A 27,482-nucleotide genomic window follows, 5' to 3' on the forward strand; every position below is an offset into this window, starting at 1 on the left:
CTTCTTATTTTGCTTCTATACATTCTTCATAGGTTATATGATTCACCCCCACAGTTCCACCCCATTTCCTATGACTAAAAAGTTTGGAAAGGTAAGTAACTAGATAACTCCACAGTAGGGTTTTGCTAGGAAAAAGCAATGTAACGACAGTCACAAAGGACCCCAAGATCTGGGCTGCCCCCATCTTTGCTCTCCCCATCACTTCACTGTGGGTTTCATCCTTATCTAAAGGACAACAGTTCTCATCCCTAATAGACCGACATTCTCTTTTTATAATGAATATGTATTATACCCACTTTTACTGTCCTGAGGTCGTTATAAATAACCTAACAGACATGAGTTTAAAAGATCCATTTAACACCCTCAGGGCATTTAATGTAAAGGAAATGTAAAATGAAATTTATAATAAAAAATACATTTCAATCTGTAAACCTCAAGCATAACTACAAGAAAAGACTTAATAAAGCAGTCAGATGCTCCTGGCTGTATACGGGTCCCGAAGAAGAAAGGTACAATCACAGACTGACCCAGGTAGGCTATACTTGAAACAAACACAGAAGCACTGACATCCCATCAGGTCCAGTAAAAGTCAATCAATTGCTACATTAAAAAAAAAAAGAAAAAAAGGCTGAAGTCTCAAGCATGACTGAAGTACAAACACTGGACTGTGGTTGGTTTCAGGCAACTCAGCACATCAGAGATAGAGAAAACAGCAAACGTAAAATATCACAAGCTGTTTGTCATATTAGCTTCTTTGATGATCACCCTTTCCTATCACTCTAAAGTTTGGGGATGGAAATTCTTGACCAGTGGTGGTCATCTTGGATTTGGAACATAAGAACAGCCTATACTTGGGGGCTTTGGCCACCTCCCTAATGTTACCCAAGAAGAACCATAATGACTCTCATCTGGACAGAAAGTAAAAAAGATCAAAAAGGACTTCAGGAAGCAGACCACTCAGGGTTAAAGAAGGTGGCTAGAGCCAGCCAACAGGCACTACTACCAAGCAAATTGTTTCATACTGCAGTGTCTCCTTCCTGACCTAAGATGTTTCCCTGTTGCTAAGGAAACCTCTTCTGAATATTATATTTATATGTAAAACACCCATGCATATTTCAGACCCAAGTCTAGGTGTCACAGCATGCCAGATGGGAAACTGCAGAGCTCAGAAGCCAGGCCTCCTTCCAGAGTCCAACAGAGCTGAAAACATTCTAGCTGTTCCCACAATTTCTGCAGCCCCATCCCCATGCTCTTGGCTTCCATATAAAGTGACTGGGTGAGTTTGGGACGCAGAGGCTGTGATGTGTTGGGTGTCAGTTAAGAGCAAGATGAGCCCTCAGAGGAATAAGCAGGTAGAAGGGTACCAAGGGTCAGTTTGGGGAGCAAACTCTAAATTAGAATGAGACACAGAGAAGATGGCAGGGCACACAAGTCAGGAGGTTCAGGAGTCTTCATTTACCACTGAACATCTGGGACTTTGAATTTCTCAGTTCCATCTTCTCACATGTGAAGTGAGGATGACCATAAAAATACTTACCCTTACCAACCTCTCAGGAGACAGTTTGGTGGAAGGGATTCAATGACTTATTGTACATGCAGACATTCTGTAGAGCACCTTATGAATGTTGTTCTTATTACTGTCATTACTATTTTTAATGAACAGCAGACCCCTGGAGAAGGTGAACCTAGAGCTTCTTAGGGCCTGGGGCAGTCAAACAGCAAGTGGTCACACATTTCCTACAAGTGAGCCACGCTTCCTAGTCTACTCCCCAGCAGGAAAGATAAGGATGGAAGACCACTTGCAAGAGTCAGAGCTGACTGTTTTGGGTCCAGAAAGAATAGTTGGAAAAACCTATAAGGCTGGGAGGTGTTTTTGAAAAATATGTTTCCAAAAACTTCCCCAAAATGTGTTCCACTAAATATTACCAAAAAAGGATTTGGTGGTGAAATCAGTGTGGGAGCAGGCTTCCTCCCCCAGGCCTTCTCTGAGGCCTTAACAATGAATTTCCAGTGAGGATATGGGATGCAGGATGTGCCGAATTTATTCAACAACAGAACCCTTTTCCACAGAGCATCTATCGAAGGGTTTCATGAAGCATACTTTGGGAATTAAACCCTCCAGCTGGGCATAATGTTAAATGGGGACATGGATCATAAAAAGGGAAACAAGAATACTTTGTTAACATTCGATCGATGGTAGGCAGCTGCTGGACATTTTGGAAAAAGGAGAAATCCATTTTTTAACCACGGCACTGAAACAGTTTCACATTTTCCCTGAACCACCCTAATTCCAGCCCCTCAAAATCCAGCAGCTATGCAACCCCACATTCCACAGCCACATACATTAAATCTACTTTTATTTTTTGTTCTAAAATGTGCTTTTTCTCTCTTTAATATCAGTCCAGGACCTCCACCTCCCCTTTAAAACAAACAAACAAACAAACAAAAAACACCACCACACGCACACATACACACACGCCACCCTCCAACTAGGTGAAAATCCCCGGCGGTTAGTCTATAACAAATATGGACACAAGGGGGAAAAAGGCATGTTGAAATGTATTAGAATCAGAACCTGTACAAAAAAAAAAATTAAAATATAACCTGAAACTGTTCAAGTTCAGAAAGGCTAGTCAAGTCCTTTTCTCTTGCCAGGAGAACGCATCATCAGAGGGCTCTGGGTCACCAGCCGGGGGGGGGGGGGGGGGAGGGCGAGAGAGAGAAACAGAAGCAGCAACAGATTCTACACCAGACAGAGGGGCCTCAACACCACCATCCCCACCACGGATGCAGTTGGGGGGAATTAAAGATCTTGGGAGAGCCAGTGCTGGCAGAGAGCCCCAGTGGACAGCTGGGGCCTTCACACCAAAAACCAGTCTGAGCAGTCAGAGGCAGCAGGAAGCGAGGCCAGCAGAGAACACCAAGCCGGAAGAAACTTCTGCCACCCAGCAGACCCACAGCACCCCCCACTGGTGTTCAGATACCAGAGGTTAGTCAGCCCAGTGCTCCCAACTGATGAGAGATTGGAGCTGGGCGTAAGAGGCTGAAAACCCGCAGGTTTAGTAAACATAGCCCAGCATCACATCCCTCCATGGCCTGATCGGAGCTGCCAACAAGGGATAAGGCAGGAGAGGGAAAACAAAGCATTTTGATACCTGGCTAGAGAGCGCCTGCACCATTGTGGGTACTGTGGTACATGGGGCTGGAGAAGGAATGCCCCCCCTCACTCAGAGAGGGGCCTCCTTCGCAGTCATCCCTGTGGGCCAGTTAAAGCTGCTTCCGGCTTATGACCAGCCTGACAAAATGACACGAAGCAAAAGAAAAACTGGGAGGGAGACAAGCCCTTAGACAGAGACAAGAACCTCCTGGAGGGAAGCTGGGCAGTGTCTGGCCCTGTTGGGATAGCATCCGTGGAGCCCCTGAGTCTGAAGGGAGCAACTGGGGAAGAGGGAGTGGGTGAGGGAAGGGAGTTAATGGTTCTTCTGGAACAGTACCAACGTGGGGGGAGGTGCTGGTGAGGGGACGGGCAGGTCTGGAACTCACTGAAGGTGGAGAGGGGAGGAAATAGGCCCTTGGTGTCCCCTCCCCACCTGACCCAGGCCTGGTGAGTGCCAGCTGCCCCAGCCGGCCCTAGTGGCGGCTGGAGACCAGACCTTTCACTTTGGACATCTTCTTAGTGGGCTGCCTCTGCTCAGCGTGAGGGGGACACTCTCGTTCAGCCAGCTGTTGCTCCATCTCCTGAGCTGAGGAGGACGCGGTAGCTTTGAGTGTCTTCTTGATGTTAGTAACCTGGAGGGAGACATAGAATTGGTGTGCTCAGCTTGTAAGCGCAAGAAACTTACCACAACTTGTTCTTGCTATAAGGGCGGCCACTCAGGGAAGAAGCCAGAATCCTCTGCAAGAAAATCTGAGATTCTCTTCAGAAACCCAGATGAGGAGAAACAAGTAGGGGCTACTCACGGAAGATACATGGAAATGAGTCAAGCAAAAAAGTGGAACTAATGCTTTCTTGGTCGAAAACGGGGAATAAGACAAGTGGCAGTGGAACATTTGGCCAAAAGACACAATACAGCAGATGAAAGAAAGCACTGGTTAAAATGGTCACAGAAAAAGAAAGGATGATGCAAGATGCTACACTCAGCTCACTGTTGTTCATGTACGAAACCACAGATATTTTCACAAGAACTTTGGGCATACAATTCCCAAATTCCCACGAGCCCTTCTGGAACAAGCAACTAGAGGATAAACTGCAGCCAACAAAGTGACAAATGACAAACAAAGGTAGTGAAAGAAATATGTGACCACAGTACTGTCTTCAGCATACCTTTCTTCACTTAACAGAGGGGCTCCAAAATATTTAAGCAACTGCTGAACATATCCTAGGTACCATCTGTGTACTGTTCTACAATGAATGTTCTGCCATTGTGTAACCAGTTCCCAGTTTGCTTTTCACTGATGTACGGTGCTCCTGTGAGCAGCCCTCCACGTTTACCTTTGCATACTTCTGTGAACACCTGCAGAGGACGTATTCCTAGCACTGAGCTTTCCAGATCAAAGGGGCTGCACATTTTACTTTAGTAACTATTGCTATACTGCCTTCTGAAAAATGAGTGCACCAACTCGTCCTTCTACCAATTGCGTACTGCTGTGCCCGTATTTATAGACATTCCCCAACGCCAGTACTAATGGATTGTTCATGCCTTTGCCCTTCAGCTAGCTGAGAGGAAGGAAAAGGGGAAGAAAAGCACGAGAAAACATCAGCTTTTTTTTTTCCCTCAATCAGAAGGAATAAAGAGAAGGTTGGTGCAAAGTGAGGTGTACGTTTGCTGGTAAGAAAGGAAAGGCATGTCCCCTGTTTGGTGGCTTCCATGCTCTCTGGGAAGAAGGTCTGGTTTCTTACAGAGCAAGAAGGGAGCTGTCGGCATCAACACTTCTCAACAGTTAGAATATCAGGAGCCTTGAGTAAGAGTCCAAATGCAGAGATGAGAGCAACACAAAAATTAGGTTCCTGGAGGGGAGCTATCATGGGCAGAATGAGCCCAGACTCGATTCTAGGTCATTTTTTATGTTGTTTTTTTGCTGTTTTGAGATGCAGGAACAGCCATGCCTCAAAACTGCTGTCATATCAATCATCACAATAACATGTCTAAGAGGAGCATCGACGAGGACTGTGGGCTGGGCCAGTGGACAGAGGGTCGCCTGAGCCAGGTCTGGGTTCATCCAGTGTCCTGCCAGACCAAGAAATGCCATCCCAGAGCTCCAGCATTCCACCTCCTAGTGGCTCACTGTCACTTTGCCATCTCTTATTCTGTAGAGTTACTTGCTGAGGCAGTGAGTGAAGAATTTGGAGCAAGTGGATAGCCTGCCACTCTTCCTCTTAAAAAAGACATACTTGTTTTTGTTTTACTTCAAGGCCTATTTTGATGACTTTGGAGGAGAGATTAAGAAATGTGATTTCTCAGTTATCACTGCTTTATAAAATAACACTCCAAGGCTTGTCCAGGTTGATATGTTTTCTAAGCATTCATTCAAATGCCTATTTACCTCCTCAAGCAGGTTTTTCTTATAGAAACTATCTCCCAAAAAGCTATTATTTCAGGTGCTCAGTGACCCTAGTATGCCAGAAAAAGAAATGAGACTTACACCCCAAGGAAAAACCTGGTTTGTTCTGCATTTCTGACACGCCACTCAAGATCCTGTACCTTCCTTCCTTTCCACAACACATGCTATCCACTTGAGCCACGCTAGTCCCCAGCCTCACACCCAGAAGCAGTCGTTTCTGCTGCCTTGCTGCCTTTCCTGCACCGTTATTCCAGCCTGGGCAAGCCTCCTTCACTAGCCGCCTCTGACCCTTCCTCTTCCACAAACCCGCCCTGACCACCAGCACACGCTGACCTGCCTCCCCTCAACCTATCTTGCCTGGCAGCGCCTCTCACTTTCAGATGGCGGCCTCCGAAGTGCCGTGTCTCCTCTGTGTTTCAGGGGTTCACACCTAGCTTCCAGTACTAACAAAGTTGAGTCTTCCACAGTCGGGTACATATGCCATAGGAAAAAACAGGGCTTCTTGGGCAAGGGTCTCTTAGCCTAAGAAATGAAGCCGTTTATCCTAAACAAGGCCTCAGCCTGGATGGGGGAGTAACATGGCTCACAGTGGGTCCTATTACGGATATGCTGTGCTCAGTCAGTTTGATTGTTAGCATTTTAAACACAGAGAACTCACAAAGGAGACTGCTGAGCCAATAACAGACTCTCAAAGTTGAAGGGGAGTTAAGAGTCAACTAGCTTTTTGTAATAGCTGTGCAGGTCTACCGGTAGATAGCTCCTTTTGGGACCCAAGAGTGGCCACTCAGGTAGGTCCACCAATAAAGCCTGTCTCAGCTCCGAGGAACAATCCGGAGAGGTCTAACTCCCCTTTCACATAGCCGCCCTTTAAACGATCACTAATACCCGCAGACTTGTCTTCTTTGGCCTAAATGTCCCTGATGCCTTCTAATTTTCTTCCTTGAGTGTCTGGCTTGCAGGCCATCCCCATCCCATTACCCCAGATGACCTAGAGTCTGTCAAGCCCCTCAAATCATGGGCCTCAGGAATCTTCAGATGGGACTGCACCTAGTAAAAATCACAGCCTAGTTCTAAAGAGACTTTAAATATGCAGGCAAAAGGAGAAAGAAAAGAGCGCTAGGGTAGGAAGATGTCTTTGAGCTGTGTGGCAGAGCAAAGGCAGACAACAGAAGTAGAGTGCACAGTGGGGAAAGGGCTACCCAGGAAACGAGCATGGGGAGCTGGAGGGAAGCACTCTCCGGGAAGCACACTCTTGGGCCCCCCACGGCCAACAGGCTCAAGCTCCGTCACTAACTTAACTCCTGGGGGATTTTCAAATAAAGAAAAACAGAGCTAACTTTGCCCAATTATGCGCTAGAACCTGACTGGGACACAGCCTATTTTGTGAATGCAGCAAGAGCGATACACTGACATTCCACATAATATCAGACTAACAAGCACATTCAAATATACGGAAAAATACACTCCAAAATCAAATGTAAATAAGGAGGTGCTTTGTGGAGGCGATCATTACCTCCCCTCCAGAGTGTCTGCTCAGAGGTAATCAAACAGCTCCTAATGTCACTGTTCTATCTCCTCTAAGTACGCTGGAATTGTAACTAATTAGTGTTATTTCTGTGAAAGACTAAAAGGAGAGACTAGTCTTGTGATGGGGCTGACTTCATTAAGAGGGAAGGCTCTTAAAGCTAATACTCACAGAAGATAGCTGCTTTTATAAGATTTTGGAGAAAAAAACATCAAGTTTTCCCCTCTGAGAACAAGCAGTCTAACTAAAGAAAAGATCAACTCAGTTGAGAAAATTACTAAAAAAGTTAGGTCAAGAGTAACAGAAGCATAAATACAAGCAGAATAGGACAGAATTACAGCTCTGTTTGTGGTAGGTTTGTTTTCTTTTCAAGTCAACAAATACTTAGTGAGCACCTTCCGTGCGCCTTCAGCCGGGGACGATCAGCATCCTACATGTAGTAGCCAGACCATGCGTTTGTGAGTGGAAAAACTGACAAGGCTCTGGGCTTTGACCATGCTCCCACTCTTCTCATACTTGTCTGCTCCAGATTTCCTAGAAGATTATTAAATTAGCAGACTGTTTTAATTGGTAGTGGAGGTGACCTTGGTGGTTTCCTCAAATTTCTCTCTCTCAAACTTAATCAAATCCTTACTGCCACCTGGTGGCAGCACCACGTTCTGCCAGCAGGAGCAGCTGTGTTTTCCAACAGTGGCCACTGAGAGCAAATTCATCTGCGCTGGCTCTCTCTCACCATAATTTAAGGGGCACACACTGTGGTCTAAGTATTGGTCGTGCCTCAACATTAGGCAGTGCCTTCTTTCATCAGATGCCATTTGTTACGAAAATAAACTTGAGCCATTCAAAATTCTAACAACTAGTATCGTTCATTTTTGCAAACAGCCACAATCAAGCCCACCACCTGCCACACAATTAGCAACAGTCCAAGCACAATGGGGCGGCCAGTAGTGATCAGGCTCCTCCTCCTGGGCTACCAACCAGGTCAAAGAGTGTTTCAGGCTATCCCAGGTACAGTAGGCATTTCGCCTCCAAATCTCCTGTTTCCAGGGTTTGATTTACAAGGAAGAATCAGTGAAGAGGAGAGCGTGGTTAGCCCTTCCTACTTTGCTCAGACATCAATCCCAGGTCAGAGAAGAGACCACAATATTCAAAAGGGGGATCACAGAGCTTATTAGAGAAGCAGCAGGCTTACTTTTCTAATTGCATCAGTCTTTGACTAATGCTAAATTAAATATGGTTCATAGTTCTTTAGCTAGAAAAGTAGGGTTAAAAATTTACAATGGATGGAACATTCACAGAGTAGGTATGTATATGTATACAGGGGTGTGTGTATATCTGAAATAAATTCACACTAGTTCCTGAAAAGCAGAGTACAGCAGTCCACTGACACTTAAAGGGTGTGCCTGAAATATACAACAATCATTTGAGCACCTACTATGCGTTAGGCATGGGACAAGGAGCTGGTCTTACAAAGAACAGGTTATTTTAAATAAGACAGGTTTTATTTTCAAGGAGTACATACAACAGAGTAGGGGAAATCTTCAAATTTCACAAATCCCCCTTTGAAAGGCACAACTACTTATTTCATGTCCCGTTCTGCCACACGCTAGCACACCTGATTTCTAAAATTCATTAAATACCATTAATGCTTCAAGCTCCATCATGCTAGAAAAGGACTTTCAGTGCTAAAATTCTGACCTTCAGGGCTCCAAACAAATTGGGAGATGAATCCACAGGTGTCCAGGCTACAGGCACACAAACTCCCATTAACTCAAGGGCTGGAGCCTGCATCTCTACCAAAGGCTAAGAGTGTCCTGAACAACCAGGCGTCTAACACCACAATCACATACTTTTATCTTCACTTGCATTTCATCCACCAAGTTTTTTCCCTTTCTTCCTTTTTCAGGATGAAATATATCACACATTTTAAAAGATTACAACATAAATGTACAGATTAGAGAAGAGCAAAATGAACACTGTGCACCTACCACACAGCCTCAGAAGCAGAGCAGAACCAGGGCCTTGAAGCCCCATGTGTCCCTGCCCAACCACGCCCCTTTCTCTGCCCCACCTGGTAACCACCATCCCTCCATCCACCTTTAAGACCCATCCCCAAACTCGTTTCTTTTGCTCCATGGCTGCAAAGTGCATGTGAACTGAGGAATTACAATATTCTGCTATCCAAGCCCGCTCACCCTCTGGCGACCAGGAATCAGAAAGGAGACAGAGAGTTCCAAGAGCAGGGCCCAGATCACACTCACCTCTACCCCAGGACCTCACCCAGTGCCCACTTGTGAGCGAGTGCTGTTTCATCTACACCAAGATTCACAAGACAAGGAACAAACAGGGATACCCTGGAGTGGGGACAGACATTCCCTTCCTTACCTCGGCCTCTACCTGCTGCTGAGTTCGGCTGTGGTTCTCCTTGTACTGGTTGGCTCTCAGAACTTGCTGCTCAATGCCCAGCAGGACTGCCTCGCAGCCATCACACCTATATAGGAGATAACCAGCCCTGAGCCACAGAAAAGCCTGGGAGTTCTCCTCCAGACTCTGAAACCTCCCTCCCTGACTCCTTAGAGACTTCCTGTAACACTCCATCTGCCAGGGCTCTTGCTCCTTCACTCCTTCCAAAAGACAGGTCTCTCTGAATACATAACATAGGGCATATGGAAACAAACATGGAGGTTGTGGGGTGGTTTCTTAGAATACAGCTTTAATTTCCAACCTCTGTATCCAATGGGAAAGCTTCACAGACTGTGCAATTAAAGGAATTAGGAGAGACTTAACAGGTGGCACTGATTAATCAGTTTTCTCAACAGACAGATTTTCTAAAAGCATCCTATTTTGAAGATAACCCTTTTTCTCAGAAGTGTGTTACTTCCTAATTGCCACCCCCTCCTCATTATTTCATTTTCCCCACTTTCTATTTTGAAAATTTTAAAATGTAAAAAAAAAAAAAGTTGAAGGTATAAGTAAATATCCACATACCCTCTAGAGTCAATAGTTGTGAACATTCTGTTGTATTTGTGGTACCACTCTACATACCAATTTTGTCTCAAATCTAACTCCAATGCCTAAAAACAAGCTATAAGAATTTGTACTAGTAAACATCCTGGGATGGGGGCTAGGATGGCCCCTCTGGGTGCAAACACGTTGAAGCCCGACTATGGAGGTGAAAACTGTGTCGGTCACCTCAAAAACGGAAGAAGACAGCCAACTTCAGTAGGACTGGAAACCTAGATTTTGTATACCAGACCATTTTCATGTTAGGGGCATTTTCTATTTCCCATTTATTCTGACTTAACAGTTTTACAATCTTTTGAAAGCTCCTGCTTGTGCCAAATGTTGTAAAGGGAAGGTGTCTGGAGTCACCCCTGGGACATAACCTGGCGTAAAGGGTGGGCAGCACACGCCTGGAGGTCCAACGTAGCTAAATTGAGGGAAACTCAGGGTACTTGGGACCCTTGGAGGGTCGAAGCTGGGCTGTACATCCCTGGATATTTACCTCTAGAGGCTAACCCAGAGAGTCAGTGTGTTTAAAGACAAAATTTCCCCACCCCTCTGCACAAAGTCTGCTTACCCTGCTTCACAACCTCCAAACATGCCATGTGCCTGCCTGGGAACATACTCTCCTCACCTCCAATTATACTCTCAACTTGGCCCTCCTTCACAACTCCGTTTTGAGTAACTTCATAACAAATCCTTGTAGAGTGTGCAACAGCTCTTGCAAACATCAAATTCCATTAAAACAGAGTACATGCAAATGTTCCACTTCCTTTTATATACTGGAATATGGCTATCAAATATTTTGTATGTGAGTCTGTGTTCCAACTTAGAATGACCCATTCCTTGTCTTCAATATCCCTCACAATGTTTTACAAACATTAGCCCAATGTTACTGATGCTGAACGTGGTTCTCTTATCTAAAGAATCTTCCCAACACTAATTCCCACGCTTGGCCAAATGCTGAGGGTGAGTTTGCGAAGCACTGGATCAGTGTCACACAGCGAGGCTTCAGAGGCTCCACCTGCCAATCCTGGGTATTTTACAGCCTGCTACTAAATAGCCCTCAACTGCATAGGACAAGAACATTTTACAACCATAGCACTAGGAAGCCTGAAGTGACTCCTGTTGTGACACAGCTGTAGTCACAAATGCAGCCCCACTCCCTAGCTTGCTGTCCCATGGCCCCAGCTTCCAGGCAGCCCCAGCTGACACCTGGAGACCACATTTCCCCAAACAGAGGCACAAAGGGCATGCTAGGTATCCCCTCCCTAAAGAGGGGGGCTCCTCCTTTGAGCCTCACCATTCATGCAAGGTCTTGACAATATTATTGATATCTTTCTTTTGGATGTCACGGCCAATGCAGAAATCCACTTCCAGCAGCTGGTTTCGCTGGTCCAGCTTGCCCTGGATGATATCAGTGTAGACAGCCTCGATGATGAGGTCTTCCAGTTCCCGGAGATTCCGCATCTCCAGGTCCTTCAGCAGCACGGAGTAGGGGATACACTATAGATAAGGTACATGTGATATTTACAAAAGCCATTGGTAAACATTAAAGAAAATTCAGGTTATTACCCAGATAGCCAACATCTGCCTCAGGGATTTGGGAAATGCAGTCAAGTGGTAATTATTAACATCTATAGCAACAAGAGATGGATCAATGAGCTGTGGGACCAAACAAGACCCACAGCATCTAGGAATGCGTTCTCCTCTACCTCTGCCTCCTGGACTTTGCTCAGTTTCCAGCTTTCATGCTCTGAAGCATACTCTTAGAGATCCCAAAGACTCTTTCTAGAGGAGAAAGGGAAATACTCAGTATCTGGCACTCTGCTGCCTTCTGGAAGCTTGCAGAATTTGTATAAAATGCCAGATCATCAAAACAACTCCAAACAACCTCAGACACCGGAGAGACAAACTGGCTACTTGCCCAGCAGAGCACAATTAAAACGACTTACAGGCTAACACATCCACCTACAGGTGGCCTGTGGGTACTGCCAGCTCAGAGGTCATACTGAAATTTACATTTGTTTTCTTAGTCTCTTACAACCAATGTCAATTCCCCAACAGTAGTCCTGTAATGGGCTGTACCAACATTCTGCATGACTCCAAGACAACTGGATACCTACATACCCAGTTTTCTGCAAATCCTCTGACACATCACTATTAGTTTGAAAATTAACACAGCAATCATATCTGCAGGAACAGGCAAGAGGAAAATGTATGTGGAGACGAGGACAAACATACCTGGGGGGTTTTCTACCACTAAAGGTCTGAAACCCAGGGTTGGTGCATGAGCTTACAATGACAGCTTGCAGAAATGAGGGGAAAAGTCGCTCCTACTGTTTGCTACACTTGAGAAGTCCATGATCAGGACAAAAAAAAATTCAGATCCTCATTTCCTAACAAAATAGGCCTCCCACCTGAATTGCCCAGCTAAGGATCAGAAATTTGTGATTAGACCAGATGAAATCATTTTAGCAAGTGAAACAGCAATCCAAGAGTAAATATGTCTCTCCGGCTCAATCACAGAGGGGAAATGCAAAAAGCAAACTTTTTCAAAAGCACAGCCCCACAAAAACTTAGACGTTTAGGCCGGGATTGGGCAGAGAGCCAAAAATTAATAATAATAACAACAAATTAATCAAACTGGATCTTCTTTGTTAATGGCTATGAGCAGCTGGTTACACATCTTCTAAATCGATATATAGAGTGGAGGGTCCTTCACTATATATATTGAACTCAGATATATAGTGGAGTGGTACCTTACAGAAGGTTAGGGTCAGAAGTTAGCCTATAAGGCAAAAATTCCAATTAGTATAATTAACCTTAAAAATCCCCAGAGGAAGGCAGCATATCAAAAAATCTACCCCTCAGTAAGTCCAACACAGCATGTTTTTCCTCCAGTACGGGAACAGTTCACTGTGCACTAAAACAGCTGAAGTGGTTAACTTGCCTTGAGGTGCCTTGCTTTTGAAAAATCTGTATCTTGAAACACCAGTCTCTTTAAGCACGACAAAGCGCTCACAGCACGTGGGGTACCATGTGTGCCAGAATTGAGACCTGCTGATTCACAACCACTCCTGAGCATACTTTTCCCAAATGGAATGGTGAGTAATTATCTACATTATTTTAACTGTTATTTTTTCTCCTTTGTCCTTTGCCAGGCAAATTTTATGCATTTATGATGCAACTCCACTGTGTGCAGCTGGAAGTTCCCCCACTGATGCCAAACGAGACATGCCTCAAGGTGTGGAGGAAGACAGGAAAGGGTTCGAGCCATACCTTCATCCTCGAAGCCAAGCTCACGATGGTAAGGTGTTTCAGCTTGTTCTGCTGAGCTGTGCTCAGTTCTGGCAGGCTCGCCTTGTTGGCTGCTCAGTCCCACCCACCACAAAAATCAAGACACAAAATAAAATTAGGATTTCTTCATGGAATAAGCGCACCAACTCCCCACCTCAAACCTACTACTGAATCACTGTCATGACACTGCATTTACTCATTAGGCAAATGTTCCATAAGCACCTCTGGTCTTCTCTGAAATACCATGTGCTTCCAAAGAAGGAAAAAATTGAATCTCTACACATGAGAAGCTTAGTCTCCTAAGAAGCCAGGCATGAGTGCACAAAATATGACAATTATCTTACTGGAATACCATTTTCAACACGTCTTCACTGAGCGTCTGTTATGTGCAATGCACTGTCTTAACTGATTCACAGGGGAATAAGATGGGCCTTGTCTGGGCTGCTGCACTCCACAACTCCAGGAGCACCAACTACCACTGAGCTGTGCAACTCAATGGGCCTGGACTTATTTGTCCTCAGTCTTACTATCTGATGTTTCAACAGCTACAGATGCTAGAGAGAACTACCAGAAGAAAGGCACAGACTACCAGACGAGAACAAGAGGGTGAAGAGAAGGGGGAGAGGCAGAAAGGCAGAAAGAGAGAGGGGGAAAGAAAAAAGAGAAAGTGCAAATGAGTGCAGTCACACTGGGGGGTACAGGAGAGAAAAAGAAAGAAAGGTGGAGTCTGAGATGATCTCTGAAGGATGGGCAAAATTTTAGCAACGACAATAATGAGAATAGCAATGGCAGCAGCAGCCAAGGTAACACAGGGGGCAAGCTTCACTCAGTGGAAGCGCACACACGGACCCACAGGTATGTACACACATCCAGCCAGTCCTCACAACTGCCCCACAATGTCTTCAATTCCTTATCCATAATTCTGGATTCCAAAAAAGGTGAATCCAAACTGCTTTTTTTGCCTTGAGCATGGTGCTGAAATTCATTTGGTGGCAATTCCTGAACTAAATTGAGTTAGGCTTTTTATCCCACTTGTTGTGAATATTCATTTGTTTTGCTGCAAAACTGTGAATGTGTTTGACTACCGGTGCTGCCCACATCTCTCAATGGTGTTACAGAAAAGAGTATATGCATCATATTACCTTTTTGAAGTCCCCAAAAATCTAAGTTATGAAACATCTAGCCCAAGGATTGCAGATAAGAGATTGTGGACCTTTTTATTACTCCCATATTATGGATAAAGAGACTGAGGTACAGAAGATCATTTAATGTGCCAAAGGACACACAACTAGTGCAAGTGGAGATAGAATATAATGCAAGAATCCTGGTTCCAGAGTCTGTAAAATGCTCCTCTTTAGTGAGGATGGAAGCAAAGGATATATCCATTGGAACAAAGTGTAGGTTGGAAAAAGCTGGCAAGTGGCAAACTGCCCAGTATGACAGCAGCAGAGAGTAAGCAGAAGTGACCAGGGAGAAAGAAAGTGAGAAAAAAGGGAAGTCAGGGATACAGTAGTGAAGACCCTGAGTCACACCACCAAAATAAACTGCCAGGCCTATGTCATACCACTAAAATAAACTAGGAAGCCAGACAAAAGCGGCTTGGGTGTTAGTATTTGGACATGCATGCACCTCATTCCTGATATTTAAGATTCTAATTTATGACACAGTCACTCAAATGATCTACAAAAGAGAATGGGGTAAGTAGATTATGGAGTACTAGATTACAGAATATTAAAAATGACTACAAAGACTTAAAACATGGATAAATGCCTATGAAATAAGCGAATAAAGTGAGATACAAAATTGTATACATAATCTAATTATACCTACATATTAGAAAGCATAAGCATAAGGAGACAAAGACCAGCACCATAATGCTAACAGTAGTTTAATGGTGGTACAACTATAAGTGACTTTTCCCCCTATTTTCCAAACTTTCTTCAACATGGTGATAGTATTTAGATAATATGTAAAATGCTTAAATACTTTACAAAGTATTCTGACATTTCACAACACTCCAAGTGTTCTACAAACACTAGTCCTCAAGAATCTTATCTGGAAAATAAACAAGGGCTATATTTATAGAAGAGTGTAAATACAGTCCTCATTTACCCACTAGGAAATAAAAGGTGGGAACGAAAGTCCTCATGTGAGGTCATCTACAGAGCACAGTAAAATGAGACAGCCAGGTTAGGAAGGACCCAGCCCAAGTTTTATATTCCAGACCTCAGTGACCCTCATGAAGGCAACATACCCAGACAGAACAACATAATTAAGAAAGATGTTTGGAGAATCTTAACCAACTCACCTATGTAATCTGGGTATGTTCCATAGGCGAACAGGTTCAGCAACTGCAAATAAGCAGCATTAGCTCCTTCTGCAAGCTGAGGAGGGAAAAAAAAACAGTTCACAGACTAAGCTGTCTACCAATCACTGCAGTGTTCAAGCAGGTGATCACATGCCACAGCTCTGTACTGTTTATTGCTTGGTCCCTGAGGTCCCTTCCAACTCTTTGATTCTTTGGGAAAAAATAAATAAGGTTATTTATTTATCTTTCTCTCTCAGGAATACATGCTTTACATTCCATATAGCATGCCCAAGGAACTACTTTTGTCACACAGATGTGCACACGCACACACACAAAGCACTAATCACTCACAAAGCAGTAAGCACTGGGAGCAGCTCAAGTTTTCTCAGGATTCCCTTGCCATTAAAACACACTGGAGCAGCCCTGTCAACACATCAGCTTGGCAGGTACGGCACAAGCCACTATCAATCCAAACTGAAAAAAGTATAGGGTCGGCTCCAAGTTTCAGGACTACATGTGGACCATGAATGCTGGAGATCAGCACAGCATAAGGTGTGACAGAACAGCCCAGCTGGGGCAAGAAACCAGGATATCAGCCCCAAATAAAAATTTTCATTAAAATTACTTATTCCTCGCTAATGCTAACCATGAAGAGCCATCTGCAGAACAAAAATTAAGAGCTACTGCTCTGCCGGGAACTGCTCTGCTGCCAGTTACCGTAACTGGGTGTTTCCCTTACTCACGAATATGTACCTGGTACTCTTCCAATTTACCAAAATCAATCAAGTCTGAACAGGAACCAAGTGGTATTATGTGGACACCAATAATTATACCACTTAATTTTAACCATCTTTTTAAAAAAGGTTCCAGGGACTTCCCTGGTAGGCAGTGGTTAAGAATCCACCTGCCAGGGGCTTCCTAGGTGGTGCAGTGGTTGCGAATCCGCCTGCCAATGCAGGGGACACGGGTTCGATCCCTGCTCCAGGAAGATCCCACGTGCCGCAAAGCAACTAAGACCGTGCACCACAACTACTGAGCCTGCACTTCAGAGCCCGTGAGCCACAACTACTGAGCCCATGTGCTGCAACTACTAAGCCCATGTGCTGCAACTACTGAAGCCCACGGGCCTAGAGCCCGTGCTCCACAGAGAAGCCACGGCAATGAGGAGCCTGTGCACCACAACGGAGAGTAGCCCCCACTCACCGCAACTAAAAAGAAAGCCCATGCACAGCAAAAAAGACCCAACACAGCCAATAAAATAAATAAATTAATTTAAAAAAAAAAAAAGAATCCACCTGCCAACATAGGGGACACGGGTTCGAGCCCTGGTCTGGGAAGATCCGACATGCCATTAAGCCCGTGCACCACAACTACTGAGCCTGCGCTCTAGAGCCTGCAAGCCACAACTACTGAAGCCCTCGTGCCACAACTCCTGAAGCCCACGCACCTAGAGCCCGTGCTCTGCAACAAGAGAAGCCCCCACTCACCACAACTAGAGAAAGCCCATGCGCTGCAATGAAGATCCAACACAGCCAAAAATAAATAAATAATAAAATAAATCTTAAAAAAAAAAAAGGTTCCAAAAACTAAAGCTGTAATTGCTGACCACTGAAAGGCAATTAGCTTATTCTCAGCTCACATATAGGGGAAGAAAAACTGTGGGAAGATAAAGGTGATTTGCTAAGCTGTCCAATGAGAACTCTGGCATCCAAATATCCGAGTCTACCTTCTCAGGTTATCGAGAACCTCCTGAGGTCCTAAATCAGAAGTGGAAGAGATCATCAAATCTAGTCCCCACTTTTCAGAGAGATGGTTACAAAACTAGCCATAAAAGATTATTATCTCTAGAGCAGACACTCCAAAATTTCTCCCACTGGCCTAAGTCAATGAGGTCTTTCTGGCTTTAATTTTCATCCATCTCCTCTTACCCAAACTTCCATATGAAACAACCACTTGGCATATTCATTTAGGATTTTCCCAAACCTGAAGAAACACATTACCCCTTGGTCATTTCTTTTGAAAAATGAAGAGCTATCAAGCCACGAAAAAACATGGAGGAAATTTCAATGCAACATTACTACGTGAAAGAAGCCAATCTGAAAAGACTACATATGTATGATTCCAACTATATAACATTCTCAGAAAAGTAAAAAGATCAGTGGCTGCCAGGGATTAGAGGGGAGGAAGGGATGACTAGGCGGAACAGAAGATTTTTAGGGCAGTGAAATACTCTGTATGATACTGTAATAGTGGATACATGTCATTATACATTTGTCTAAACCCACAGACTGTACAATACCAAGTGTGAACCCTAATGTAAACTATGGTCTTTGCGTGACAATGACGAGTCAGTCTAGTTCCACATTGGTGGGGGATACTGGTAATGGGGCAGGCTATGCATGTATGAGAGCACAAGGTATATTAGAATTCTCTGTACCCTCCTCTCAACTTTGCTGTGAATCTAAAACTACTCTAAAAAAATAAAGTCTATTTACTAAAAAAACAACAAAACTCAGTTTTCTTAAATTTCCCTCATAGGATTCCTTTTCTATCTGGTAATTAAATTTTTACTGAAAGCCTACTGTGCGTCAGGCTACATAATAAGCTCAGGGGAAACAATGGTGGGCACAATGGACCTTACTGTCACAGAGCTTACAGTCTAGCAAGCCAGCCTGACATTAAATAAAAACTTACAATTAAAATATAAAAGTGGGGACTTCCCTGTTGTGCAGTGGTTAAGAATCTGCCTGCCAATGCAGGGGGCACAGCTTCGATCCCTGGTCTAGGAAGATCCCATATGCCGTGGAGCAACAAAGCCTGTGCACCACAACTACTGAGCCCGCATGCCACAACTACTGAAGCCCGAGTGCCTAGAGCCCGTGCTCCGCAACAAGAGAAGCCACTGCAATGAGGTGCCTGAGCACCACAACGAAGAGTAGCCCCCGTCTACCACAACTAGAGAAAGCCTGCACACAGCAACAAAGACCCAACACAGCCAATAAATTAATTAATTAATTAAAAAATATATATATACATATAAAGTGGGCCTGTTTCCAGCTGTTGCAGGGGGAGGAAATGATGCCATGTCCACACATCTGCAATGGATGACCATGGGGAACTGCTCAAGTTTCCTTAAGAGGAATAAGCAGACGTACAGCAACAAGTCCAGCAACCTGAAGACCCACACTCATTCTGCTACAACAGGCTGATTCACAGCAGGGCTATGGCCACGGGGCTAGCAGCTAACAGCAAAGGTGTTCTAGTGTCATGAAGGGAAGAACTGGCCGGCAAAAGTCAGCCACCTCATGTGTGTGGACCACTGTCAACAAGAATGCCCGGGCGACGCACAGCAGCATCGTGCACGTGATCCTCAAGAACGAGTACTGCCCAGATCTGCACAAGGCAGCCACGGGGAGAGCAGGCTGTGGGCAGCCAGGAAGCAGCTGTGACAGTGAAGAGGAAGCCAACCCACCCCACCAAGAGCTCCTGAGCACAACCTCCAGAGTAATAAAGATGTCAGCAGATTTTCAATCAATACAAAAATATCAATCAATAAATATAAAAATATCCGAAAGGGGAAGTAGATGTTGAAAAGTATAGGTTCCACCTGGTTATTCACCAGATCTTCTCATTTTTAAGGCACAACAATCAAAGGTGATACCCAAGGTTTTAATAACTACCCAACAAGCAAGCAAACAAAGCAAAAAGGACTACTTCCCCAGCTTTTTGTGTCATATCTTTTTTACACATCTTCTTCAGCACAATACTACCCTTTCCACAGGAACAATATATTCTTTATTCATGCCCATCTCGTGTTCAATGACAAATATTTTCTGCTATGTCTGTACCTGACCAATCTTCATTGTCTATATTTGCACTGAAGGTTTTTGTCCCTAAGAATGGCTGAAACTACCCCCGTTAAACATCAGTCCACGCTGATACTCTACTTTTCTAACTTATTAGGTTCAATTGGATTTTTCCTCTGTCTTTCAAATAGTAGCAACACAATATAAATTTACCCCAAATTCAGATGAAAATATTGACCAGAAGGAGCCCAGGACATCATACTTGCTCTCTTCCCCTGCCTCACCAATTCCCATCCCTCTCTCAAAAGGGCATCTCACAGGTCCACAATGCTTCAGCACTGGAATTCCTTGGAAACCTGGAGAATCACAGGAAGGTTTAGAAGAAGACAGAGAAATTGTTTGGAAACTGCTCTTACCTCCTGCACATTGGCTAGCTCCAGCAGTTCTCCAAAGACATATACTCCAGGAGCCTCCAAAACTTGGCTTATGAGAGCAGTGAGGGCTGAGCCACTGGTACCTTTGGCTAGTAAGATAAACTGTTCCAGGAGGTTACTTGAGGGTTTCTGTTCACCTGCCATTCTCTGGCCTTGAGATCTGCCCAAAAGAAAAGTGTTTCAGTCATTCTTCCTTCTCCTTTGCAAAGTCTATGCTTATTTAATGCTGGGTCACACATTGAAATACTTTTTGTAGTATTCAAAAAGAAAAAAACAGCTCCTGAGTCCAGATCTCACTTTGTGAGATGGGTAGGATATAACTTGGAGTTAAAGGGATTTTGTCCTTATTCTGAGGTCTGAAACACATTTAGTAAAAGCCACTTCATTCCATCTGACCCTTTCCCAAAGGCGGCACCTTCTAAGCCCTTAAACCTAACCAGGACCTAAACAAACACAGGGGTATCTCAGTAGGTGTCTTAAATCTACCTCATTTTTAGACTCTGGTTAAAGAAGCAGAGAATCTTGCCAATATACAGAAACAGCAGATTAAGCAAAAGCAATCAGTTACAGCTGCCAGTGTGTCATTAGAATCCCACTTACAGCCAGATACAGATAAGGAAAGACAAAAAGCAGACAAGAAAGATGTCCCACTTAATCAAATGTCATTGATCAAATAGAAGGCGGGGATCATCTTGAAAGATAAGCAGCAACATATTTAAACTAAGAAAATACATGCAGACATGCTGTGTAAATCCATGCAGAAAATCCCTTTACTTGGTCTCCTATTGATATGTGACATTTTACCAAACACAACCTCAGAATTTGCACAAAATCTCAAGAAAACAATAAAAAGATCTGAGAAAACAATGAAGATATAGTATTGCTATCCTGAAGACATTAGAAGCAGGAGGGTCCCTCAATTGTATAATCTACTTACTACAAGCTAAGTGTGTGAACACACACCCTGCATATCTACTCTACAGGAGTCCTACATGAAAAAAGATTACTCCTCCAAGAATGATGTACACTGGGCAGTGTGAGAAAATGAAGAAGTGCAGCAGAGCGAAGAAGAGAATAAAACAAAGAAGGATAGTTTGGTGCAAGAGAAACTAAGTTTTCCTTTGGAGGCAGGCACCAAAAGTGGCAGCCCTTTCACAGTATTACATTAACAAGTATGACCCTTAGGGTTACCTAAGAAGGTCTCGTCGGAAACAGTATAAATGAAGTGCTAGGGCATAAAGGTTGCTGAGGAAAGGAGAAACTGGGGGGAGAGGGTAGGAAGGAGATGTCGGGGGAAGGTGATGGTTAGGAGAGGAAAAACAGAAACCTCGCTTCCAAGTGGATACGTGTGAAGACACCAAATGACAGGGCGTGCAGATGGAGAAGGGATAGAAAAATGGACAGAACTTCGGTCCCTCAAAAAAAATCTCGGCCTAAGGAGCAAAACCTGCGGGGGCAAAGAGATAAGGAGGCGCTGATAATCGCCTTCTTCTGGAGTGGGAGGGCCCAAGGAGGCGGCAAGGAACTCAGGGGAGAAGAATTCCCGTCCTGGGGGGAGCGGGGAGGGGGCGCTATTCTGATGGACGGCAGAGGGGTAAAGTGGCAGCCTTTGCGGGTGGGGAAGCGAGAGCAACCTAGGTGCGGATGCTGAGGGTCGCGGACTGGGGTGGACTTCAGGGCGGGTGGCGTGTTCCAGGCAGGGCCGCGGGTGCAGGGAGAGGAGCCGCGGGGCGCGCTCCCCGGAGCGGGGGCGGGGCGGTGTGGCCGAGGGCTCTTCCCAGGGCTGGCGCTAAGCCTGACCACTCAGAAGAACCTGGAGCATCGGGGCCCACCCTGTCGCCGGCCCCTACCTGTCTTCGCCGCCTCTCCGTCCTCTCGGTCGCCTGCTTGGCCTCCCGGCGCCTGCCCGCAGGTTGTCAAGCGCCCATGATCGGCCCGGCGTCCGCCGCTTTTCTGCCTCCGCCGACCCGTTGCCCTTGCGGCTCCCCCGGAAGCCTCTCTCCGCTGCACTCGAGTTCCGCCCACACTAGGTTCCGCCGCCGCGTTCGCAGCCTCAGACCTCCAGGGGAAAGAGGGTCCGAGCCCGGCTGTAGCCCAGAGCAGGGTGGGGGTCCTGAGGAGAGGAAGGCAGCCTAGGCAGTACCGGGACCTAAACCATCGCCATTACCATCCTGGGCCCTAAATTTCTTTGGCAGTGCTTTACCCCTCAGAAGTTACCTATGGCGACTGTGGCTACCCTCGGGGTACAGAGACATATTAAACCTAATAACTACCGTTTACTGAACGTTTTCCCACGTGCCAAGTGCTGTACATTATCTCGTTGAATTCTCATAATAACTCTAGGCCTGTAATATTATTCCCATTTTTCAGGTGAGATAACTAAGCCAAAAAATCCAAAAGCCAGTAGTGTCAAAGTCTGCTTTGAAACACAGGCTATCTGAAGCCAAAGACCATGTCTTCACCTCTACTCGGAAAATGTTTTAAAATAAGCAGAAGATAGGTTGAGCCAACAATGGTTCTGTGACCAAAATGACATTCGTGGTGTTGCATTTGGTACTTACCAACTTCCCTGGAAGATGGCTAGGAATGCTACAAACTGAACACTTAGGCTGTTCCTTTAAAGTATACACCACAGACTTTCAGCCCTATTTACTTTTTGTGCATTCTAGTGCAGAAATTAGACAGACAGATTCAAAGGAGCCAAGCACCAACCCATTCCTTTATTTAAAAAATTTCTTTAGCACCTATTCTGTTCTGGAAGGTTATATGAAGATAAGACAATGTTCTTGCCTTCAAAAAGCTGCAAGGTGTTATGTGCTGTGAGAGAGAGATGACAGCACTTTGGAAGCACAGAAGAGAATGTGCTGGGTAAGAGAAAGTGGGCATGTTATGAGCAAAAGGGGGAAGAAAAGAGGGTAGTGCCCGTAGTCACAGAGGCCTGCGCTATGCAGCATACACCGATGCAGAGAAGAAACCCAGAGTGACTGGAGCTCAGGGTTCACGGATGAGAAATGAGGGCTACAGGGCTGCAGTCAGCTCATCAAGGTTCTTGGAGACCTATACCCAGTAAAAACCTAAATACAGCAAAGTTCCTACCTGGGAGAGCTCAATGTTCCTGGAAGAGACAGGTCTGTCTGGCTAGGACAGATGATGCTACACGTACCCCCAGGGTACAGATAAGGTTCTCCTGACTGTGCCCTGGGGAGAGGTGATTTAAGGCAGGCTTCTGGAAGAAGTGAGGCTTGAGTTGAGCCTGGAAAAATGAGCAAGCAAACCAGAAAGAGTACAAGCCATGTAAAAGAGTTTTTCTTTTTATCTTAAGGGCACTGGGGAGCTATTTAGGGTTTTTAAGCTGTGGAGAGTTCTGAATAATTGCCATTTGGGACACTAGCTGCTATAGGAATGGATTGGATGTGGAGAGAACTGGAGGCTGGGAAACACTTGAGGTGACTGATGTATTCCAGTTAAGAGACTGTGAGATCTTGAAGAAAGGCAGCAGTAGTTGGGCATGAAATAGAAGGGTCATTGTTGGAGACTTTTAGACCATAGAATCTATCAGACCTGGTGACCAGTTGAATGCAGGGATAGAGAAGGAAGTTATCACCTAGGATTCTGGCTGGGGAGGCCAGAGCTGTCTGGAGGTGGTGTTAAGTGAACAGGGCTGTGGAGGAGAAGGGGCAAATTTGGTGGTGGAAGGAGGACAACTAAGTTCCGTTTAAGTTCATATATATTCCAGCTGTGCCTCCACTTCCTCCAGAGTAATGTCCAGACTCCAAAGCTGCAGTTAAAGCCCTTCTCAGTATGCCTCCCTCCTACCTTTCCAGCTTTGTCTCGCCCACCCTCATTAGAGCCCGAACTCCATGCCTTCCCAACCCAACAGGACTCACATCTTCCCTCTCTGACACTAGGGCCTATGCTCAAACTTGCTCTCTCTTCCTTTTTGCAATGTTTTTCAAATTTTTCTGTTAAAATTCCACCAACCAGGGACTTCCCTGGTGGTGCAGTAGTTGAGAATCTGCCTGCCAATAAGGGGACATGGGTTCGAGCCCTGGTCCGGGAAGATCCCACATGCTGCAGAGCAACTAAGCCCGTGTGCCACAACTACTCAGCCTGCACTCTAGAACCTGTGAGCAACAACTACTGAGCCCACATGCCACAATTACCGAAGCTTGCGTGCCTAGAGCCTGTGCTCCCTAACAAGAGAAGCCACCTCAATAAGAAGCCTGCACACCACAACGAAGAGTAGCCCCTGCTCTCTGCAACTAGAGAAAGCCCATGCAGCAATGAAGACCCAGTGCAGCCAAAAATAAATTAAAGAAAAAAAAAGTCAGCAAGACCTGAACAAGCACTTCACAAAAGAGAACATCAAATAGCCAACAAACATATGACAAGGGCTTCACATCAAAGACAATGTAAATAAAAATTATAATGAGATACCACATTTAGCCAAAATGGCTAATATTTTAAAAACTGACACCACCATCTATTGCCAAGGATAAGAGTCAACTAGAACTTTCTTACATTGCTGGTGAAGGTGAAAATTGGTACTAACATTTTGGAAAACTGGTAATATCTGCTATTGCTGATCGTATGCCCTCCACACAAACCAGCAACTCCTCTCCTAGAAATAAGTGCATGAGTCCACAAAAAGAAACATTTAAGAATGTTCATTGGGACTTCCCTGGGGGTCCAGTGGTTAAGACTCTGTGCTGCCAGTGCAGGGGGCCCAGGTTCATTCCTTGGTCGGAGAACTAGATCCCACATGCATGCCGCAACTAAGAGTCCATATGCCACAACTAAAAAAAAGATCCTGCGTGCTGCAACTAAACATGCTGCAACGAAGATCCCGAGTGCCACAACTAAGACCCAGTGCAGCCTAAATAAATAAATAAATAAATATATTTTTTTAAGTGTTCAATGCAGCTTCGTTAATAAAAGCCAAAAATTGGTAAATGAAAACCTACATGCCCATGAACAGTAGAGAAGATAAATGGTGCTACATACATACAGTGGAATACTACTTAGCAATTTAAAAAACAAAAACAAGCTACTACTACATACGATATGGATGAATCTCACAAAAATATTGATGAACGAAAGAGGCCAGACTCATACTGTACATACTGTAGGATTACACTTAAATGAAATTCAAGAACAGGTAAAACTGACCTATGGTAACAGAAGTCAGAGAGTGCTTATCAGGATGGAAAGATGCAGTACTGACTGGGAAGGGGCACAAGGGGGTGCTGGAAATGTTCTGTATCTGAATTTAGGGGGTGGTGACACGGGTGTATACGTATGCAAAAATTGTGCCCTTGCTGTGTTATACTTCATTAACAAAAAGGACTTACAGATAAAAACTTTTAACACAGGGGCTTCCCTGGTGGCGCAGTGGTTAAGAATCCCCCTGCCAATGCAGGGGACACACGTTCAAGCCCTGGTCCGGGAAGATCCTACATGCTGCAGAGCAACTAAGCCTGTGTGCCACAAGTACTGAGTCTGTGCTCTGCAGCCCGCGAGCCACAACTGCTGAGCCCACGTGCCACTACTGAAGCCCGAGCGCCTACAGTCTGTGCTCCACAACAAGAGAAGCCACCAAAATAAGAAGCCTGCACACTGCAATGAAGAGTAGCCCCTGCTCTCTGAGACTACAGAAAGCCTGCGCGCAGCAACAAGGACCCAATGCAGCCAATTAATTTTTTTAATTAATTAATTTAAAAAAAAACTTTTAACAGAAAAAAATCCTACCCATGCTACCTCCTCCACCAAGTTTTGCCAGCTGAAATATATATTTCCATGGGGGCCTCTGTAGCATTCTAATGTCCTTTCTTTTGTGCTGTTCATCACAGTTCATCTTGAATTTCAGTGGAATCTGTTTATTTCCCTAACTAGATGGTTATCTTCCAGGTGGCAGTGACCATGTCTTTCACCTTCTACCAACAGAGAGTCTGGCAAATAACAAAAGCTGAAAAAGGTGTTTGTTGAATGACATGGAAGGAAAAATTGGGTGGGTGCCCAGATGGGCAAAAGTGGTACTGGAAGAGGAAGGAAGCCCTAAGAAAAGAGACAACAGGTCTCCAAGGCAACCTCAGCTTACACTACAATTTTATCTAGTTTCTGAAATCATATTAGATGTCACCTTGAGTAACAAAGAACAAATCAAAACACCAAGTCTTACCTAGAATGAGGATAAACAAACATTGCAGTCCTTCACTTGCAGGAAAGCCACCAAATAACTGCTTACCTAATGTTGATTGAAGAAAAATGCACAACCTAAAAGTTGCAAGTTATGTTTTATTCAGGGACCTTACTGAGGACTATAGCCCAGGAGACAGCCTCTCAGATAGCTCTGAGGAACTGCTCCGAAGAGGTAAGGGAAGAGCCAGGATACAAAGGAGTTTTTGCTGAAAAGAAAACAAGTAATCGAACATCAAAAGATTACTGTTAATCAACAAATACCGGATACCCCAAATTAATGATTTTAGCGCTTTTCCATGTATGGGAAGATGTAAGTGTCTGACCTCATTGAAATTATTCCTTAAATATGCATTTTAATTATCTGGGGCAAGTATCCTGTTTTTCTCCATCCTGAATTCCCCTCTGGGCCCATCTTCAGGGGTGGCTACAGTAACTGATGGCTTGATGGTGAGCAACATTTGTTGTTGTTTACTGGAATGGCAGGCAACATTTTTTGTCCACACTAACCTCTGGGTGTTTCAACCTTGATGGGAAAACTTCATCAAGGAGAGTAAGATCGCATAGCCGCGCTGCTAAAAATATCACCACCCTAGTGCAGTGCAAAAAGCCCAGGCTGCAGTAGACTTAGAGCCGAATTCTAACTCTTGCTCCAACTTGCTATGATCCCTCGACAATCTGCTTGCCTCTCTGGGCCTCAGTTTCTTCATATGTAAAATAACAGGGGCTGGATTAGCAAATTCTCTAAAGTCTGACTGTATTGATATTCTGAGTACACAATCGATCTCTCTCTCAGTCCAACGCAGGAGCACACCAGAAACCCCTGCAAAACACTTAAACGGCGCCCCAGGCCAACAAACAAGTACGATTTGGAGGAGTCATTTTGTTATATTATCTTTCATGATTTAATCAGTGTTTGTGTTTGTTGTTTCAGCCTTACCATGATTTGCAGGAGATTTCTGAGTTCCATGTAAATAGAAGTTACCTCATTGTGGGCTGTCATCTTTTGAGGCTGAAGAGGATATTCCCGCCTGGTTTCAACTCTCGGGATTCAGAAAACACCAAGCCTAAAGGCGGTTTAAGAATTTGCGCACACTGTGCGGCACACTGGAATCTAAGTTACGGAGGAATTGAGTGCAGGGAATGCTGGGATTTGTAGTCCCTGGGCTTTCTGTTGCGTGTCGGGATCCGTGGTCCCGCGGGCTCCCCCTGGAATGCTGGGAAGTGTAGTCTCCACCACATCGCACAGGTCAACCTGCCGTCATCACAGAGCCCTACTGTGCCCAGCGGCAGAAGCCGTCTCGAAGCGAGCCTCTGCAGATCTGAAGCCAACCCTCCGCTGGGGCAAA

At 44.9% G+C, this 27,482-nt stretch overlaps 1 protein-coding gene and 1 pseudogene across 1 annotated transcript; one reads left to right on the top strand and one right to left on the bottom strand.

Annotated features, from left to right (window-relative positions):
• Window positions 1–2,340: 2,340 nt before the first annotated feature.
• COPS7B (COP9 signalosome subunit 7B) lies at window positions 2,341–27,232 on the bottom strand. Its single transcript, XM_057745733.1, is given in 9 exon segments — window positions 2,341–3,789; window positions 9,473–9,578; window positions 11,394–11,596; window positions 13,373–13,461; window positions 15,699–15,774; window positions 19,921–20,098; window positions 23,035–23,110; window positions 23,113–23,191; window positions 27,074–27,232. Coding segments are annotated over 9 exon segments (1,029 nt in total). The 5' UTR covers window positions 27,137–27,232; the 3' UTR covers window positions 2,341–3,630.
• On the top strand, window positions 18,782–19,188 carry LOC130858758 (60S ribosomal protein L28-like; annotated as a pseudogene).
• Window positions 27,233–27,482: the final 250 nt, after the last annotated feature.

The sequence above is a fragment of the Hippopotamus amphibius genome, chromosome 8 (genome assembly GCF_030028045.1).
Source record: "Hippopotamus amphibius kiboko isolate mHipAmp2 chromosome 8, mHipAmp2.hap2, whole genome shotgun sequence".
NCBI classification, from domain to species: Eukaryota; Metazoa; Chordata; class Mammalia; order Artiodactyla; family Hippopotamidae; genus Hippopotamus; species Hippopotamus amphibius.